At 42.9% G+C, this 17,378-nt stretch overlaps 1 protein-coding gene across 9 annotated transcripts in view; it reads left to right on the top strand.

Annotated features, from left to right (window-relative positions):
* The first annotated feature begins 1,317 nt into the window (after positions 1-1,317).
* Positions 1,318-17,378, top strand: part of srlb (sarcalumenin b) — a 55,128-nt gene continuing 39,067 nt past the window's right edge. For 2 of the 9 annotated variants that reach the window (XM_078240499.1, XM_078240498.1), the window contains exon 1: positions 1,330-1,434. In XM_078240499.1, coding sequence (XP_078096625.1) covers positions 1,377-1,434 — 58 coding nt within the window. In that variant the 5' untranslated portion in view covers positions 1,330-1,376. Of the gene's footprint in view, positions 1,435-17,378 lie in introns of all 9 variants that reach the window. The other 7 variants (XM_078240501.1, XM_078240500.1, XM_078240507.1 and 4 more) reach the window with 5 other exon arrangements.

Raw genomic sequence — 17,378 nt, 5'->3', positions numbered from 1 at the left:
GAGTGGGAGTTCTGTTCACAAACAGGGCATATAAAGACACAAACTCAATTTACAAAATAATGGTTGGAATGCGAGTCTTTGCAGGTAATCAAGTCTTAAAGGTACAGACAATGTGAGTGGAGAGAGGGTTAAGCACAGGTTAAAGAGATGCGTATTGTCTCCAGCCAGGACAGTTAGTGAGATTTTGCAAGCCCAGGCAAGTCGTGGGGGTTACAGATAGTGTGACATGAACCCAAGATCATGGTTGAGGCCGTCCTCATGTGTGCGGAACTTGGCTATCAGTCTCTGCTCAGCGACTCTGCGTTGTCGTGAAGGCCGCCTTGGAGAACGCTTACCCGAAGGTCAGAGGCCGAATGCCCGTGACCGCTGAAGTGTTCCCCAACAAGAAGAGAACACTCTTGCCTGGTGATTGTCGAGCGGGGTTCATTCATCCGTTGTCGTAGCGTCTGCATGGTTTCCCCAATGTACCATGCCTTGATACCAAATAAACCTGTTGGACTTTAACCTGGTGTTGTGAGACTTCTTACTGTGTTTGCCCCAGTCCAACGCCGGCATCTCCACATCAATGCTATATATACCCCAGCACCCCACACGCACGCCTCAATTAGATTCCAACCTGCAACTGGGGATAACCATTATTCCATATATAAACCACACTGAACCTTCGATAGAGATATGAAGTTAGAGAGAAAGAAATAAATAGAAGCAGTGGAAGACATGGAATGAGAAAAACAGAGACCAAGTGCTGGAACAAGACTGAGAAAGACGGACAAAAGGAGAGAAGAGAGCTGACAGTGACCCCAGAGAGCAATCAGACTGGGACTGTACTTCCGGATCTGTATTGCAGATTAGAGCTTACAATACAGTGATGGACAAAGGATACACTGAAAGGCAGTTAAAAATCTGACAAGGTCACAAATGTTTAATTTTCCAAAAATACATTAAAATATTTCGTACAAGCAAAATTATGTGGAAATTGTGATTTTGCACAAACGTGTTGCTCATTCCGAGGAAGTTCCCTTGTTCATTGTTTTAAAGGTATTTAAAATAACATCTCTGTTAAAGTCAAAGATGGACCACATTGTGTGCTCAGATGGAAGTATAATTTCTGAGTTCTAATAATTGAAGCTGAAGGATATGCAGGGTAGTTTTAATAAACATTCACAATCAAACCTTCCAGTGCTGCCTTGTGCACATTTCAAAGAACATAAAACAACAGCTGATGTTGGTCAATGCTGTTCACAGATTTCACACTGAATGGCAATTGTCATCTTGGACTCTTGACCTTTGATTCCTCCTTTTAAGGTCACCCTCTGACCTCCGACCTTCTCCCCTATATATTACTGCTCGCTGACAGGTTGCTCCTGACAGTCAAAATGAAGGGACTGGTCTCATTCACTATCTTCCTCTCTCTGCTCGTCTTTGTGACGGCAGGTAAGTTCCTCTTTTTCACTTGTTGGTAGATTGACAGTATTACCCGAGCTCGCTTTTTTTTTGCATTGTGGCTCAGTGTCATAGTATCCGCAAACTGGCAACCTTAAAATTTACTTCAATGAGTCTGGCTCCAGAGGCTAACCAGCAGAGTGAAAAACAGCAGCTGGAAGTATTTGCCAGCAAGCAACTGGTTCTGTAAAAACACACTTAGAAGGGATGGGTGCTGAAATCTTTAAAACTTGGCTTGATATTGCAGCCTGAGCTCAAGGGTTTGGGAATTAGAAGTTTTTTTTTATGTATCCAATCCCTCGGCTTAAACAAATGGTGCCAGGCTGCAAAAGCGTGACGGGAGAGCTTGTGAAATTGGAAAATGAAAAGATTAAGTTGACTGTAGTTCTTGAACATAGTGAATGGAACTTAAAAAGGGCTGTTTTTTCTACTACTCTGCAGTAAATATAAATGTAATTTTTTTGTGAAGGGGGGAGGGGATTGTTTGAGTTACCCTTGTGCGCCCTTGGGTTAATTTGATCTAGCAATTCTGCTGTTGCTCATGTCCGAGTATTCTGGGTTAGTGTAAAGGAACTAAGTATGGAAATGGCTTTGTAACTGGACACCAGCTCTGGTCGATTGCCTCCCTCTGCCAGTAGCAGTTGTTGGCTCCGTGCGCTGTCACACAGATTTATCCCATCTTTCTGACCATTTAAGGACATCTTTTATTTTTCAAAAGAATTGAAATGTTTTGAACAGAATCCAGTGTGCCCCATTTGACCAGTTGAGATACAGCCATCTTCACCAGCCCAGGTGAGTTTGGACTCTCTCCTTTTAGGAATTCCAGCTTTTAGATATTCCCCTTTTCCTTCTCTGTGAAACTACTTGGCAGTTGCTAGATTGGGTTGGTGTTAGAATTCCCAACACCTGCTTCATTCAGTTGCCTGGTTCCACCAGATACCACAGACAGACTATCATACAACACATCCAGCTTGTCAGAAATAAACACAAATTTGCATTTCTATAGCAACTTTCATGATCTCAGAATGTTCCAAAATTATTTACAGCCAATGAAGTATTTTTGAAGTGTAGACCTTGTACTGCAGTCAATTTATACACAGCAAGTTCCCACAAGCAACATTATGATACTGAGCCGATAACCCTGTTCTAATGATGATGTCAATGGATAAATATTGGTAAGGACACTGGAGAGAACTCCTCCTCTTCAGGATAATGAAATGGGGTCTTTTATGTCTACCCGAGAGGTCAGACAGGGCCTCGGTTTACATATCATCCAAAAAACAGCATCTCCAACAGTGCAGCATTCCCTCAGCACTGACTTTCTGACAGTGCAGCACTCCTTCAGCACTGAACCTTTGACAGTGCGTCATTTCCTCAGCACTGATCCTCAGCACCCTCTGAGTGCTGCACTGGGACTGTTAGCCTGGATTTTGAACAAACAAATTGGGAACCAAGTGGTTGAGGTAAATGCAACAAATTATTCTACATGAATCAACTCTTATGAAAATGTGTATTTGTTGCATTGTACTATGGTATTCTGAGGCCTGCGGCCTACTTAGTGTCCAGTGTGCAGAGAAGACCCTAGAGTCATAGCATAGAATCCCTACAGTGCAGAAGAGGCCATTCGGCCCATCAAGTCTGCACTGACTCTCCAAAAGTACCTCTTACCCAACCCATCCCTCCCAGCTTATCCCCATAACCCTGTGTATTCACTATGGCTAATCCACCTAACCTACACATCTTGGGCCACTAAGGGGCAATTTAGCATAGCCAGTCCACCTAAACTGCACATCTTTGGACTGTGGAAGAACACGGACATGGGGAGAATGTGCAAACACCACACGAACAGTTACTCAAGGCCAGAATTGAACCTGGGTCTCTGGCGCTGTGCGGCAGCAGTGCTAACCACTGTGCAAGTGCTGAAGGTGTCTTCATCCTTATGCACCCTAGACTCATTAATGGGGACAATGCCCATAATTCACCTGCTCATTTAAAAGACATTTCAAAGGGTCCACAAAAAATGGCTAGCCTCCATTGTTGGACAGCTCTCTCCCATATAACCCTACTTCTTTCATAGCTGGATATCATGAGCTTTAATCTTGTATTTGTGAAATGAGCCTTTACTTCCTGCACAGCAAATTTTAAAACAACAAAGGATGCCATAGTTCTATAGAAGTTGCAAACAGCCCTTTAAGAACAGGCGAGGTCAGCCTGAGGAACCAAGTTAATCTCCAACACACAACCTGCCTGGACATCATTATTTGTTAATTCCACTAATTGTACATTGGGGAAAGAATGAATCTAAGCTAGTCTTCACCTTTAGACAGGTTTATTTCCAAGACTACAAAGACACAAATTCTTCAGTTTTCCCCAACACCCAGTACGCACTGTTTTTAAACATCAGTGAGAGTTGTTTTCATACCATAGTAAGGAATGCGCATAAAGCATTTACTTTATTGCAGCCCAATTTCAACATTAACATATTTGCTCCCTCCTATTTGGTCATTTTATCTTCAAATCCATTCATGATCATGGGTAGAGCTTGCCATATAACTTCTCCCTGCCTGTGGAACTCTCACTCCAGATGGTGTCATTGTCTGAAATTCTGGGGAGCAATTTCATGACCCTGTTCTCCCTGTGATGAGCCATTTCTCTGGGAGCACTGTGTCCCTATCCCTCCCAGAATCCAATGAGCTCAATTTGGATACACTGAGGGAGAATTTAGCATGGCCAATGCACCCAACCAGCACATCTTTCGGATGTGTGAGGAAACCCACGCAGACACAGGAAGAATGTACAGACTCCTTGTAGACAGTGGCCCAAGCCAGGAATTGAACCTGGGTCCCTGGTGCTGTGAAGCAGCAGTGTTAACCACTGTGCCACCCAGTGGGTCAAATTTGTGAATTATCTGTCCTTATGATAGTTGGGATGGATATTGTAATGAATGGGTTGTGTAATGAATTGGAACAGCTTGAGGGATTGAATGGCCTACTCCTGTTCCTTCATTTAACTGTACCAGGCAGCAGTTCACACCCAGTGGAGAGGGGAAAATCAAAATGGAGTCAAGTTTAATATCACAACATAGTCAACACTGAGTCCTAAAACCCTATAGTACTGAAAGAGGCTATTCAGCACATTGTGCTTGTGCCAGCTCTCTGAAGTTATCCACTTAGTCACATTCCACTGAGCTTTTCCCACATAAATTTGAATTTTATTTTTCAAACATTTATTTGCTTCCCCATTAAAATTTATGATAGGTTTTGGCTTCTCATTGTTTCTGGTTGAGTGTTGCTCAATGTAAAGAAAACTCTCTGAACCTCTCCATTTATTCTTTTAATGATTTTAAATTGACACCTTCCAGTGAGTGACTAACTGATCAATGGAAATAGTTATTCCCAAATTATCAAATTCCTCTCATAATTTTTGGCACTTCTCTCAAATCTTTTCCTGTCAAGAGCCCAGTTTTCCTGGGGTATCCTCATAATCAAAGCCTTTCATCCCTGGTATTAAGTTAGTGAGTCTTTTCTGTACACACTCTATGATCTTGACATTCTTGCAAAAGGAAGGTGCCTAAAACTGAAAACATTAATTCTAACCATGGCCTGGTCAATGATTTGTGCAGCATTAGCATAGACTCTTTGCCTTGTTGCTCCATTTCCCTATTGATAAAGTCCAGGATTTAATCGGAGATTTTAAAAAAACCCTTTTACCAACTCTATTTGTCATTATTAAAAATAACTATGCCTCTGAACATAAAACATATATTTACAATTATATGATGGGGTTGGGAACTGCGGGACGTGGGGGGCGGGGGTGGGGGGTTATGGTGCGGGGTGGTTGAAGGACTCGCACTTAAACCGATATGTTACTCTTTAAGGGTGAACACAATATATTCAAAACTAAATTTCATGAAACAGAAATGTTGTTGACCTATCTTCCCACATTTAAAGAAGCATGTTTTTTTCTAAATCCTATGCTAGTGTTACAAGGATTCAAGTCACTTGGTTTCATGTTCAATTATAGGCTGCATAACATTCTTCAAACAGCAGCTTCCATTCCAGTGTGACATTTGTTTTGCCCATTTGGCATACTGGCCATTCTTAGGTGTGTCTGAGTGAGATTTGTACTGTATCAATAATGGTTCAGTTCCATAGGGCTATGCCCACTCAGAATTGGGCCACTATGCCAAACTCATTCCACATACACAAATTTAAAGTCAGAAAACAGAGGAGACTTTCATCCTATTTGTGTAGGCTGGATTTGAGCCCAGGTGAGGAAGCTGAAAAGCCTGTGAAAGCCCTCTGCGTTACTCATTACTGCATTAGCTGACTTCTTATTATAATCCATTCAAAGGTGCCATGTCCGCCATCTTGAACCAGAGACTGAACTGATGATTATCACCTCAATACCTTTATCATTGGTAAATGGAAAGGATTGTAACTAAATATATTTTTATCATACAGATTTACAGCACAGACAGGAGTCTTTGATCTGTAGCTAATCATTGATTGAAGATGAGGTATAAGAAAGCAGTTAATAGACAGTAAAACAAGCAAATTTATTAATTCTACTAATGAACACAATAATGTACTATCACCAGATCACAATATCTTATACTGTTTCACATAAAGAAATATTCTGAAATTCAGTGATTGTTGATACAAAGGAAACAACAAACAGCTGAAATATTTCCTGCAGGTATGAAAAGAGACCACAATACAGGTAGGACAAATACATTTAATAAGGTGAAAATTAAATCGACTGAGGTCACCAAAAATACTCTACTGAGACCAGATATTACAGTCAGATTCAGTCTTAAATCTTCCTTGATTTCTATAAATTTTGTCTTTTGGTTTGGGGTTATCACTGCCTGGTTCAGGGGCAGACAGTCCAATTTTAGTGGGCTTTCCAGTGATTTCCCTAAAGTTGAATTGAGTAAAAACGAAACTTCACTTTTTCCAATTTAGAATCATGTTTTGCTGTTGTACAGCCAGTAGGGGGAGGTCCTGGATTAGTTTGCAAAATGTTCAAATGTCCTGACTGCAACCAGAATTAGGGAAGCTTGTTCCCTGTTGCAAGGGTCTCTCTTTTGGTTCACTTATTACTCATTGCTGGTTTCCCTTGAGAGGGGAGTGGTGGGCCTCCTCTTTGAACTGCTGCAGTCTGTGTGATGAAGATACTACCACAGTGCTGTTAGATTGGGAATTCCACAATATTGACCCAAGGTGACGAAGGAACAGCAATATATTTCCAAGTAAGGATGGTGTGTGCCCTAGAGAGAATGGTGCCCCATGACATTGGTGTTCTTAATCTTCTCAGTGATTGTGGTTGCAGGGGAGGAGGAGTTGCTTAAGTGACTTCGGTGAGTTGCTGCAATGCATTCTGTCGATCCCATATCTGGCAGGTACAGTGCACTGGTGATGGAGGGACTGGCTATTAAGTCAGGGGCAGGGATACCCATCAAGTGACATGTTCTGTCTTGGATGGTGTTGAGCTTCTTGATTTTTCCTGTAGCTAACCCTAACCGGTATTCTATCAAGTTCCTGCCTGGTAAATCTTGGAGAATTGAGTGGTCAAGAAATGAGCCATTGATTTTGTTGTGTTCACTGGGAATTGGGGGGGAAGCCCTTTTTGAATGATGGATGGAACTTTAATAAAAACTGATCAAGTGTGACCACAAAAAGCACTTCTGTTGCTCCTTGTTGCTTCTAATTCCTACTGAACCATGGCAAAATGCCATCGAAGGACACCACTGAGAACTGGAGCCTAGTCCATGCTGCAATGAATTAACACATTCCAACATCCCCAGATCATCACTTCATATAACATGTAACATAATCATGGTTATGTCACTTCTGGGTCAAAGAGCAACTTCTTTTATGCCATTTTATAAACTTATGTTACAGACTGACGATAATTTGACACTTGATGCCAAGTTGTAAAAGCACTTCTGACCATGAACCCGATTATTTACAGCTCAGACCCTCAAGCTATAAATGGTATTAGGGTTCTTGCCTTACTCTTGTTAGTGCTGTGTAGAAATTGTTTTGTAGCATTTAGGTGTGTGGGTTTGTACATGCTTGTGTGTCTGTGCGGACATTAGGGCAGAATGAGATTCAGTTGTGGTGCCTCCAAGGTTGAATTCCTGGTAAGATTTTCTTTGTAGACTCACTTGTGAAGTGATCTCTTGAGCAATTACTGGAGGGCAAGAGAGTACAGGGATGAAGAACTGAAGGGGAATATGACTGAAGGAATGAGAGACTGGAGGGGTGAAGAACCAAAGGGGTGAGAGAATAGAAGTAGGGAGCAGAAGTCAGGGAAAGGGACAAGATGTCTGAGGGATGAGTTACTGGATAGATGATGTGCTAGAAGGGCTAGGTACTTGGGTGAAGTACTGGATGAGTCAGGTACCCCAGAAATAAGGCAATTGTGGGTTGAGATATGAGGGTTGAATTATACAAGTGATGAGGAAGCCCAGGGTCAACCTAATCTCAGAGACAAGTCAACATTTTTCCCAGCGACAAGTCAATATTTAGGACATTTGTTATCTGTAAATGAAATTACAATTTATTTTAAAAAATTCTTAATTGTCTGCCATGTGTTACTGAAGTCTAACGATCTCAGGATATTTTGGTCGAGTGTCTTAGTCTTTCAGGAGCTGGTGCTAAATACAGCTGGTGTGAATCTCTATTTATATTTAATTACATTCCTCAGAATTCTGAGCAACAGGTGGATGTGCTTGATTAACTGCATCCAATATTGGGCATTTCTTTACACATAGAAAGCATAGCACAGAAACAGGCCCCACTGGCCTATGGCAGTGTTTGTGCTCCACATGAACCTCTTTCTACCCTAGTTCATCTAACTTTACCAACATATTCTTCTAGTCCTTTCTCCCTTATCTATTCCTTGTAAAATGCTAATACCCTCAACTAAACCTTTTGGTAATACATTCCATATTTTCACCACTCTGGATAAAGACGTTTCTCCTGAAACCCTTATTAGATTATTATTGACCATCTTCTATTTATGGTCTCTAGTTTGGACCCCACAAATGAAAACATCTTCTCCATATTGACACCATAATTCCTTCATAATTTTAAAGACCTCTATATGAGGTTACCCCTCACCTCTTTATGACAGAAAAGAGCCCCAAACTGTTCAGTCTTTGCAACACTTGCAACCCTCTGTTCTGATTGCATCCTTGTAAAAATGTTTTGCAGCTTCATCAGTGCTTTTATGTCCTTTTTGTAATATACAGACCAGAATGTTCACTGTCCAACTAGATCAGGACTATGCATATTATAGTTGGGTCCTTGGTTTTTGGTGTGAATTTACAAAAAAAAGGAAACAGCCAGTAGCATGAGAAGCTTGATTAAGACAACAACCTAGATCAGTAAAGGAATGATCACGAGACAATATCCAGTTACAATGTACACAGCACTCAAAACCGTGGTTAAGGACGGTGGTCCACTAGTCACTCAGCTTCTGTGTGCTGGACAGTTTCTGAGTTTGAACTTTTATTACTGTACATAATATGATGGTGATGTAGTGGTAGGATCCTAGCTTGGTTATTCAGAAGACTCAATGCTCTGGGGAACAACAACAGAAAATGCTGGAAAAATCTCAGCAGGTCTGATCTCAAGTTACATTGGCTTTTTCTACCGTTACTGGCACCTTGCTAGAGCAGATTCAAAACTATTCATTGTCCTAACCTCTCCCCATTGTCTTTCATCATCCTCTGCTTCAAACATTTATTGAATTTTCTCTTCAGAGTTTCCAGGAAAGCGAAAATAACCCGCAGCATTTCTTTTTCTATTGCAAACTGTCTGCTTAAATGCATCTTTCTCCCCTGTCGCCTCCACCCTCACCTTCAGCAAAAAGTGCAAGGAGCTCATGGATCATCTGCCTTTGCCACATTCCTCCCTTCCCCTGGCCCTGGCCACACCTCCTATAATGCTACCCCCTCATCTAGCTCTGTATTTGCATCTTTCACCAGTATCTATCCCATCTCCCCACATGTCCTCTCTCAACTTACCTTATGCATGAGACCCACCTCTCACTCCCATGATCACATTCCCATTAAACACCCAGTTGACATTGCAAATTGTTCGCTCGTTTTAGGTGTTGCCCTTTTAGTCATTAAAAGAGTGACTCCTCTTTTAGGAGAGGACATGCTAAAAGGCTTTGGAAACCATCCCCACATCTCTCTGCCCTCTACTGTTTTCCTCCTTTAAAAAATATCTTAAGCCTACTTCTTTGACCAAGCTTTTGTTCATCACACTAATATCTCCTTATGTAGCTCGGTGTTATATTTTGTTTTATAATGCTCCTGTAAGGCACTTTGGGATGTTTTACGTTAAAGGCACTATAGAAAGACAAATTGTTGTTGTTAAAAATTCCAGCTATTCTCTTTAGCAAAGAATTCCAAACTAACAATCCATTGTACAAGACAATCTTTCCTAACTGCTTTGGTGACATTTGATGGCTAGTTATTAATTATTATATGTCCACTTAAATCAGAATAGAGCCACAATAATAATTCTTTAAAATTAATTCATGGGATGTGCGCAATGCTGGCTAGGCCAGCATTTACTATCCATAATTGTCCTCGAGAAAGTGATGGTGAACTGCCTTCTTGAACGGCTGCAGTAAGTATACTCAGTGTTCCCATGGGGAGAACAGTGACAGTGAAGGAATGGCAATATAGTTCCAAGTTAGGATGGTGTGTGGCTTGAAAGGGAACTTCTAGGAGGTAGTGTCTGCTGTCCTTGTCTTTCTAGATGGTAGCAGTAGTGGTTAGATTAGAAAGTCCTGAAAATATAGCACAATCTCTTTACCAACCCCTAACCCACATCCATGTATTCAACTGTCCCACCATCAATTGCATATAATGCAGCAGCTTTTGAAATGTTTAAAAGAAACCCATCACCCTGGTTTTACCACTTCTGGATATAAGGAATGCACTTGTATTTTCAGCAGCCAGCATTGCTAGGGTTCAAGGGATGAGAAAAATATTAAATGATGTACTTCCTTTATTTGCACGTGTTCAGAATGTACCCAGCCCTATGTCCTCTGGGCTTACCCTATCTTTTAGAGGTTAGAACAGATGTGCCCAGAAATGTGGCAATAATGGTATGGAATTCCAGGAGTGTGCCAATAAATGAATGGGTTCCCTGGGAATGTGTCAATATTCATAGGTGATTCCTAGCAGCTTGTTAATATTGGTAGGAGTCCCCAGGAGCATGCCAATATTTGAAGGGTTTTCCAGGAAAGTGCCAATGTTTGTACGGGCTCCCCAGAAGTCTGCCAGTATTTATCAAGGGTCCCAGAAGTGTGTAAATATTTTTTGGAATCTCAAGATTGTGTCAATATTTGTAGGGGATCGCAGGATTGTGGGCTGAATTTTATGAGCCCCTGTAGGCAAAATTGGGTGGGCACCAATCCCACCACTGACCTCACCCCCATAATACGGCAGCCCACCCATCATATTTAAACAAATAATCAAGGGTGAATCAGGCTTGATATCAAGTCAATTGACTCTGACAATACGCTGCCTATGCTATAAAATGTTTGGTGTGTGCAGCCAGGCAGGAGCAGGAAGGCTGATTATTTTCACTCAAATGCATGAAGGCTGGGCAGGTGGTGAGGGAGGAATGGTTGCTTTTTGGGGCTGCCTGTTGCTAATCACGGGGTATCTCCCCCTTAAGTCAACCCCCCCTTTTCCATAAACCAACCCCCTCCCCTCTCCCTTACCTACTCAAGCTGGCATTGATGGACCTGTTAGCCCACTCTGTTGGCTGGCAGCTCCAGAGGGCAGGTGAGGCAGTTAGAAGTCCCACTTCACCCTCATTAGTTTGCCCTGCAGTGCTTTATGGCTGCAGGGCAGGTCTGCATGGCGCCTGACAGCTCCACACTGATGTTGTTTCCGGGGAGGCTGCCCTCTCCTCTCCCCTGTATCATTCATCCCTGCGACAGTTATGTGTAGAAGATCCCCAACAAAGACTATAACCAATTTTGGACAATATACAGGAAAATGAGATTTAAAATTGAGAGCTCTAGTTGAAGGGCTATTGGGATGGGATGAATGGTCTGTCTGTACTCTCTATAAGAAGTTTAACAACACCAGGTTAAAGTCCAACAGGTTTATTTGGTAGCAAAAGCCACACAAGCTTTCGGAGCTCCAAGCCCCTTCTTCAGGTGAGTGGGAATTCTGTTCACAAACAGAGCATATAAAGACACAAACTCCATTTACATGAATAATGGTTGGAATGCGAATACTTACAACTAATCAAGTCTTTAAGAGACAAAACAACGTGAGTGTGAAAACAACTCATGTTGTTTTGTTTCTTAAAGACTTGATTAGTTGTAAGTATTCGCATTCCAACCATTATTCATGTAAATTGAGTTTGTGTCTTTATATGCTTTGTTTGTGAACAGAATTCCCACTCACCTGAAGAAGGGGCTTGGAGCTCCGAAAGCTTGTGTGGCTTTTGCTACCAAATAAACCTGTTGGACTTTAACCTGGTGCTGTTAAACTTCTTACTGTGTTTACCCCAGTCCAACGCCGGCATCTCCACATCATGTACTCTCTATAGCATCACTGAATAAGTTAGCAGAATTACAACCCAAAGACCATCTTCAGTCTTGGAAAACCAGTCGCCTAACCACAGGTAGCACAGCCTTACAGAAGAAAGAAAGACATGCATTTCCATAGCACATTCACAACTTCAAGCCACCCAAGGCACTTTACAGCCAATTAAGTACTTTTGAAGTGCAGTCACTGTTGAAATGTAGGAAACACTGCAGCCAATTTCCACAAAACAACATGATTATCTGTCTTAGGTGTTCTTTGAAGGATGAATATTGGCCTAGTACACAGGGGAGAACTCCCCTGTTCTTCTTTGAAAAGCACAACTGCATTTTTTACTTCTACCTAAGAAGGCAGATGGTGTCTCATTTCAATGTTTCATCCAAAGGATGGCAATTCCGTTTGTACTGTGCTTGATTATCAACCTAGATTTTTAGCTAAAATACTTTTGAAGTGAAGTCTCTTTTATAAAGCTGTGCCTATATATTATTGACTGTTTTCTTTTGTTTGAATTTTGCATGATTGGAATGGCCTGTTCTGATCCCTGTTATCTCACAAATCGGAGCATCAAGATTTGCTAATATTTCCAGCTTGAAAAACAGGTACATTAATTGAATGAAATAATTAAGAAAGAACTTGCATTGATATAGCCCTTGTCACATCTTCAGGGCATCCAGTACAGCACAGGAAACAGGCCCTTCGGCCCTCCAATCCCTCAAATGCTTCATGGTTAATTAATTACTTATGAAGTGCAGTGACTGTTGTAATGAGGAAACACTTTGGCTAATTTTGTACAGCAGGGTCCCAAAAACAGAAATGTGATAATAACCAGGTAATCCATTTTAGTGATGTTGGTTAAGAGATAATTATTGGCAGGATACCAAGAAGAACTATTCTGCTTTACTTTGAATAGTATCAAGGGATAGTTTCAACTAGACCAGACAGGGTCTCCGTTCAATTACTCATTGGAAAGATAACACCTCTAACAGTACAACATTCCCTCTGGAGTATCAGTCTGGATTTTGTGCTCCAATCTGAAGTGAGACTTGAACTTATCTGACTTGGAGGCAAGGGTCCTATCATTATGCATGGATAGATGATGACACAAAGAGCCCGGACAATCCTGGTGCACAAGCCACTCCACTCCACTTTAAATGCAAAAATTTGAAGGTTATAGGGACACGTACTGGCCTTGAATTGATTGAATACTCCCACTGAATAATATGATTGAGCACTACTGGGATTGGTGCCAGTGCTATATGTGGAATGCAAACCGTCAAGGCTGAGCAATGTGGTTCATAAACCGAGAATTAGACCTCCCAGTTTTCACTCAGTTGCTTCAGTGGAAAACTGTCACATCTGTCCTAGAAGTTTCACCCATGGTTTAGTCACTATGGTTGTGGGATGACATAGATTGGGACCTGAATATTGAAGGGTACATGACATTATGGAAGGACAGGAAGTGAGGAAAATGTGGAGGGGTGGCTGTACTAATTAATGATGGTATTAGTGCATTAGAGAGGGATGACCCAAGTTCAGGAAAACAGGAAGTAGAAGCGGTATGGGTTGAGATGAAAATGATAAAGGCAAGAAGTCACTTGTAGGAGTAGTGTGCAGCCCCCCCTAATTGTAACTACATGGTAAGACAGTGTATAAAGGAATAGATCATGTGAGCTTGTCAGAAAAGTACAGCGATAATCTTGGGGGATTTTTATCTAGATACAGACTGGAAAAGTCAAATGGGCAAAGATAGCCGAAATGAGAAGTTCATAGAATGTTTGTGGGATAGTTTCTTAGAACAACATGTTCTGGAGCTAACCAGAGGGCAGGCCATACTAGACTTAATATTGTGCAATGTGATAGGATTAATTGATAACCTCATGTTGAAGGCACCCCTAGGTAGCAGTGATCATAATATGCTTGAACTCTACATTCAGTTTGAGGGAGAGAAAAGTGGGCCCAAGACTTAAATAAGGGCAATTATGTAGGAATGAAAGCAGGTGTCTTTTGTTTGGACAGGCTAGGCTTGTATCCACTAGAGTTTAAAAGAGTAAAAGGCGACTTGATTGAAACATATAAGATCTGAGGGGTCTTCACAGGGTGGATGTGGAGAGGATGTTTCCTTGTGTGGGAGAATATACAACTAGGGGTTATTGTTTAAAAATAAGGGGTCACCCATTTAAGATAAAGATGAGAAGAGGTTTTTTTCTTGAGGGTTCAGAGACTTTAGAACCCCCTTCGTCAAAAGGCAGTGGAAGCATAGGGCAGAATTATCTCATGTCTTCACTGCAGGATCAATGATGAGCTGGGAGTGGGGGAGAATATAGCAGGAGGTGCAAAAGTTGGTTTCACACTGGTGTGAGTTTATAGTGGGATTTTCTGCTGGTGCTTGCCATGGTGGAGCAGGAATCCCACTGGAGACCGGCATGAAATCGATTTGCATCCCACTAATTGGTTGGCCAAAGAGAAAACTTGCCAGTCCAGAACATGTCTGGAGCAATGTGGTGTGCAAAAGTCAGGACATACCTTAAAGGTCCTGTTCAGATCACAGGCGTCTGAGGAAAAGATAATGCTGAAGGCCTGCAGCTACTGGACCCATCATGCATCACGTGGTGGGTGGATCTTCATCATATGTCTCCGCCGTGAAGCAGTCCTTGAAGATGGGAGGTGTCCGTACAGCAGCTAAGGCTTTGCTGCTGTCGGATCTGCTTTGGAACATCAGAGTCTTCACCATGCGCTGATAATGAATGATATGTGGTGAAAGAAGGGTGGGTTAAGGTGGGAGGTGGGGGTGAAGTTGTCGGGGGAGTGAAGCTAGGGGGGGATGGATGGAGACCATAGAGGGAGAAGGTGTCAGTAGGGAGGAAGGGGTAATGGGAGTGAAAGATGCAAGTGGGGAGATAGGTGTAATAGGGAAGGAGTTTGGAGGAGGAAGGAATAAGGGAGAGAGTTCAGAGAGGGGATGGAGTAAGGGAGGGAGAAAGGAATAAAGATTAGGTGTATATGTGGGTAGGTGTGTAAGCCTCCGCCACAGACACTTCTCCCTCCAAAATTACACGTGCTGCGGCTATGTGCAGCTGAACTGCAAATGTTGTGGGAGGATGATGGTGGAGGTCTCACAAAGTCGATATAATGATGCTGAAAGACAACACTAGACATTATTTATTGACAGAGTTCACCCGTATGACCACTGCTAATCAAAATTTCTTTATTTTTTTTCACTGGTGGGCCTGCAGCTCCCTCTGCAGAGGATGAGGTTGAAGGGGTCACAGGCTGAGGGGATTCGGAGGAAGCATACAACATTTGAGAATCCTGAATGGATGAACCGGGGTATCTAGCTGCATCTCCTCCTCCCTTCGGGTGTTTGAAGGCCTCAGCCTGACTCTTTGAAGGGAAGGGGCACCTGGAAGAATGCGAGAAGCCCCGTCCCTCTCTCATGTTGCCATTGCACAAACTCACCCATGGCAATAGCAATGGAATGCAACTCTGCATGCATCTTCAGCTGAAACTAGGTGTTCTGCTAGATCTCCATGGTGTCCCCTTGGAGACCTCGAGGTAGGCTTCATCAGAGGGCAGGCGGACAGACTCCTCTGACTCGGGGGCCACCCTGTTGAGGGCATCCAACAGCTCTGTCTGATGTTGCCCCGCCTCTTGCTGACTCTCCACCATGAGTTGGGAAGTCAATTCTTAAGGCTCATCGAACTGGGACCTCGCAGATGCCCCCTCCTGGTCCAGCGAGTTCTGGGGAGCTCAGCTGAACAAGTCTCCTCCTCCTCTGGACAGTGCAGTGAGCCCACCAGATTGTGAGAACCTTCTTGAACTAGTACTAAAACTCACTGAGGTGTGTGTTCCTGAGCTGTTGGGAGAGTGCAATTGGGCGCTGTGACTTTTAAAGGTGTGGAGTTTTTCTCTTCTGCTTCCTCCTGGCTTCTTTCTGGACTGTGGTCGGGGCTTGAAAGGAGTGGGGGAAGAGTCCTCTTCCCCTGGCCTTGATCTCTTCCTGGACACATGTTGAAGTGAGAAAGGATAGTGCAAGTGACAGTGTCAGCTGCTTCCAAGATGGAGGCGAAGGCACATTTGATTCCTAGGTTCATATATAATGAATAAATCCTTACTTGGTGGATGCTTAAGGCCGAGTTTCTAATCGCCAATGGCTCTTGTGCACTCCACTCCTGCAAGCGCTGTGCCCTCCCCCCGCCCCCCTCCCCCCCCCCATCCCTCCTGTTTGGGACAATTATGATTAAACCTCTCCTGCTCGAAGAAGAGAACATTTGAGAGGAGTTGCATGTTATATCGGTTGGAACATTGGAATTTGGTTCATGGTACTCATAAGATAGTCCACTTGTGTTTGGCCAGTCATCACTGGTATGAATTGGGCAGAATGGTTGTGGACCAGCTCCCTCCAGAGCGCTGAGCATATCCACATACAAGGGGAAGGCTTATACATGCATCTGATTTGTGGAGATTGCTAGTTCCCTCTGCACCTGTGCCAGGTTTCAATCTTTCCTCTCACCCACCTGATTCCCTGAGTATCCCACGTCTGCTGAAGGGTGAAGGAGACAAAAATGGTCACTTCACTGCAGTGTGAATGTACTGAGGTAGGGCTGTGAGACAGAACATGTTGCTGCCACTGGTCATACCAACTGACTCAAGAACAGCTTCTTCCCTGCTGCCATCGGACTTTTGAATGGACCTACCTTATATTAAATTGATCTTTCTCTACACCCTAACTATGACTGTAACACTATATTCTGCAACCTCTCCTTTCCTTCTCTATGAATGGTATGCTTTGTATGTATAGCACGCAAGAAACGATACTTTTCACTGCATACCAATACCTGTGACAATAATAAATCAGGTTCTTGGATCCTTACGTTTTGGAGTCTTTGTGGATTATGCGACCGTTCTTGAGACTTACCCTGGTGGAGTGAATATGATTATTCATCCTCTGGCACTGGGTTATGCACCTTGTGTGCACCCCCTGGGCACTTAGGCACCATGTGCTCATGTAGCATTGGTTTTCTGCTGGGCCTCTTCTCCCATCAGCTGGGTACAGTACATTTCTCCTGACTTCGGCAATGGTCAAGGAGGATGTGCAGGGAGGTGTCACTGAACTTGGGCACTGGACCTTCACCTCCGTTTCCTGACATCTTAATGTTGACATAAGGATGTCTGGGCACCTTTTCAAATATAGTGCCTGGATATGGCGCCCCACCACGGTAGATAGTGCAAAATCCCTGGGTGAATAATTAATGATGTTGGGGCTGAAAGATTTAGTGCGGTTTCCCGTCGCCCTCTGCAGTGGAAAACACTCTCTGTCGCTGCCACAGGGCTTAGTCCTGTA

Source organism: Mustelus asterias, chromosome 23 (assembly GCF_964213995.1).
Source record: "Mustelus asterias chromosome 23, sMusAst1.hap1.1, whole genome shotgun sequence".
Taxonomy (NCBI): Eukaryota; Metazoa; Chordata; class Chondrichthyes; order Carcharhiniformes; family Triakidae; genus Mustelus; species Mustelus asterias.
This window is presented reverse-complemented; position numbering and strand designations above follow the sequence as displayed.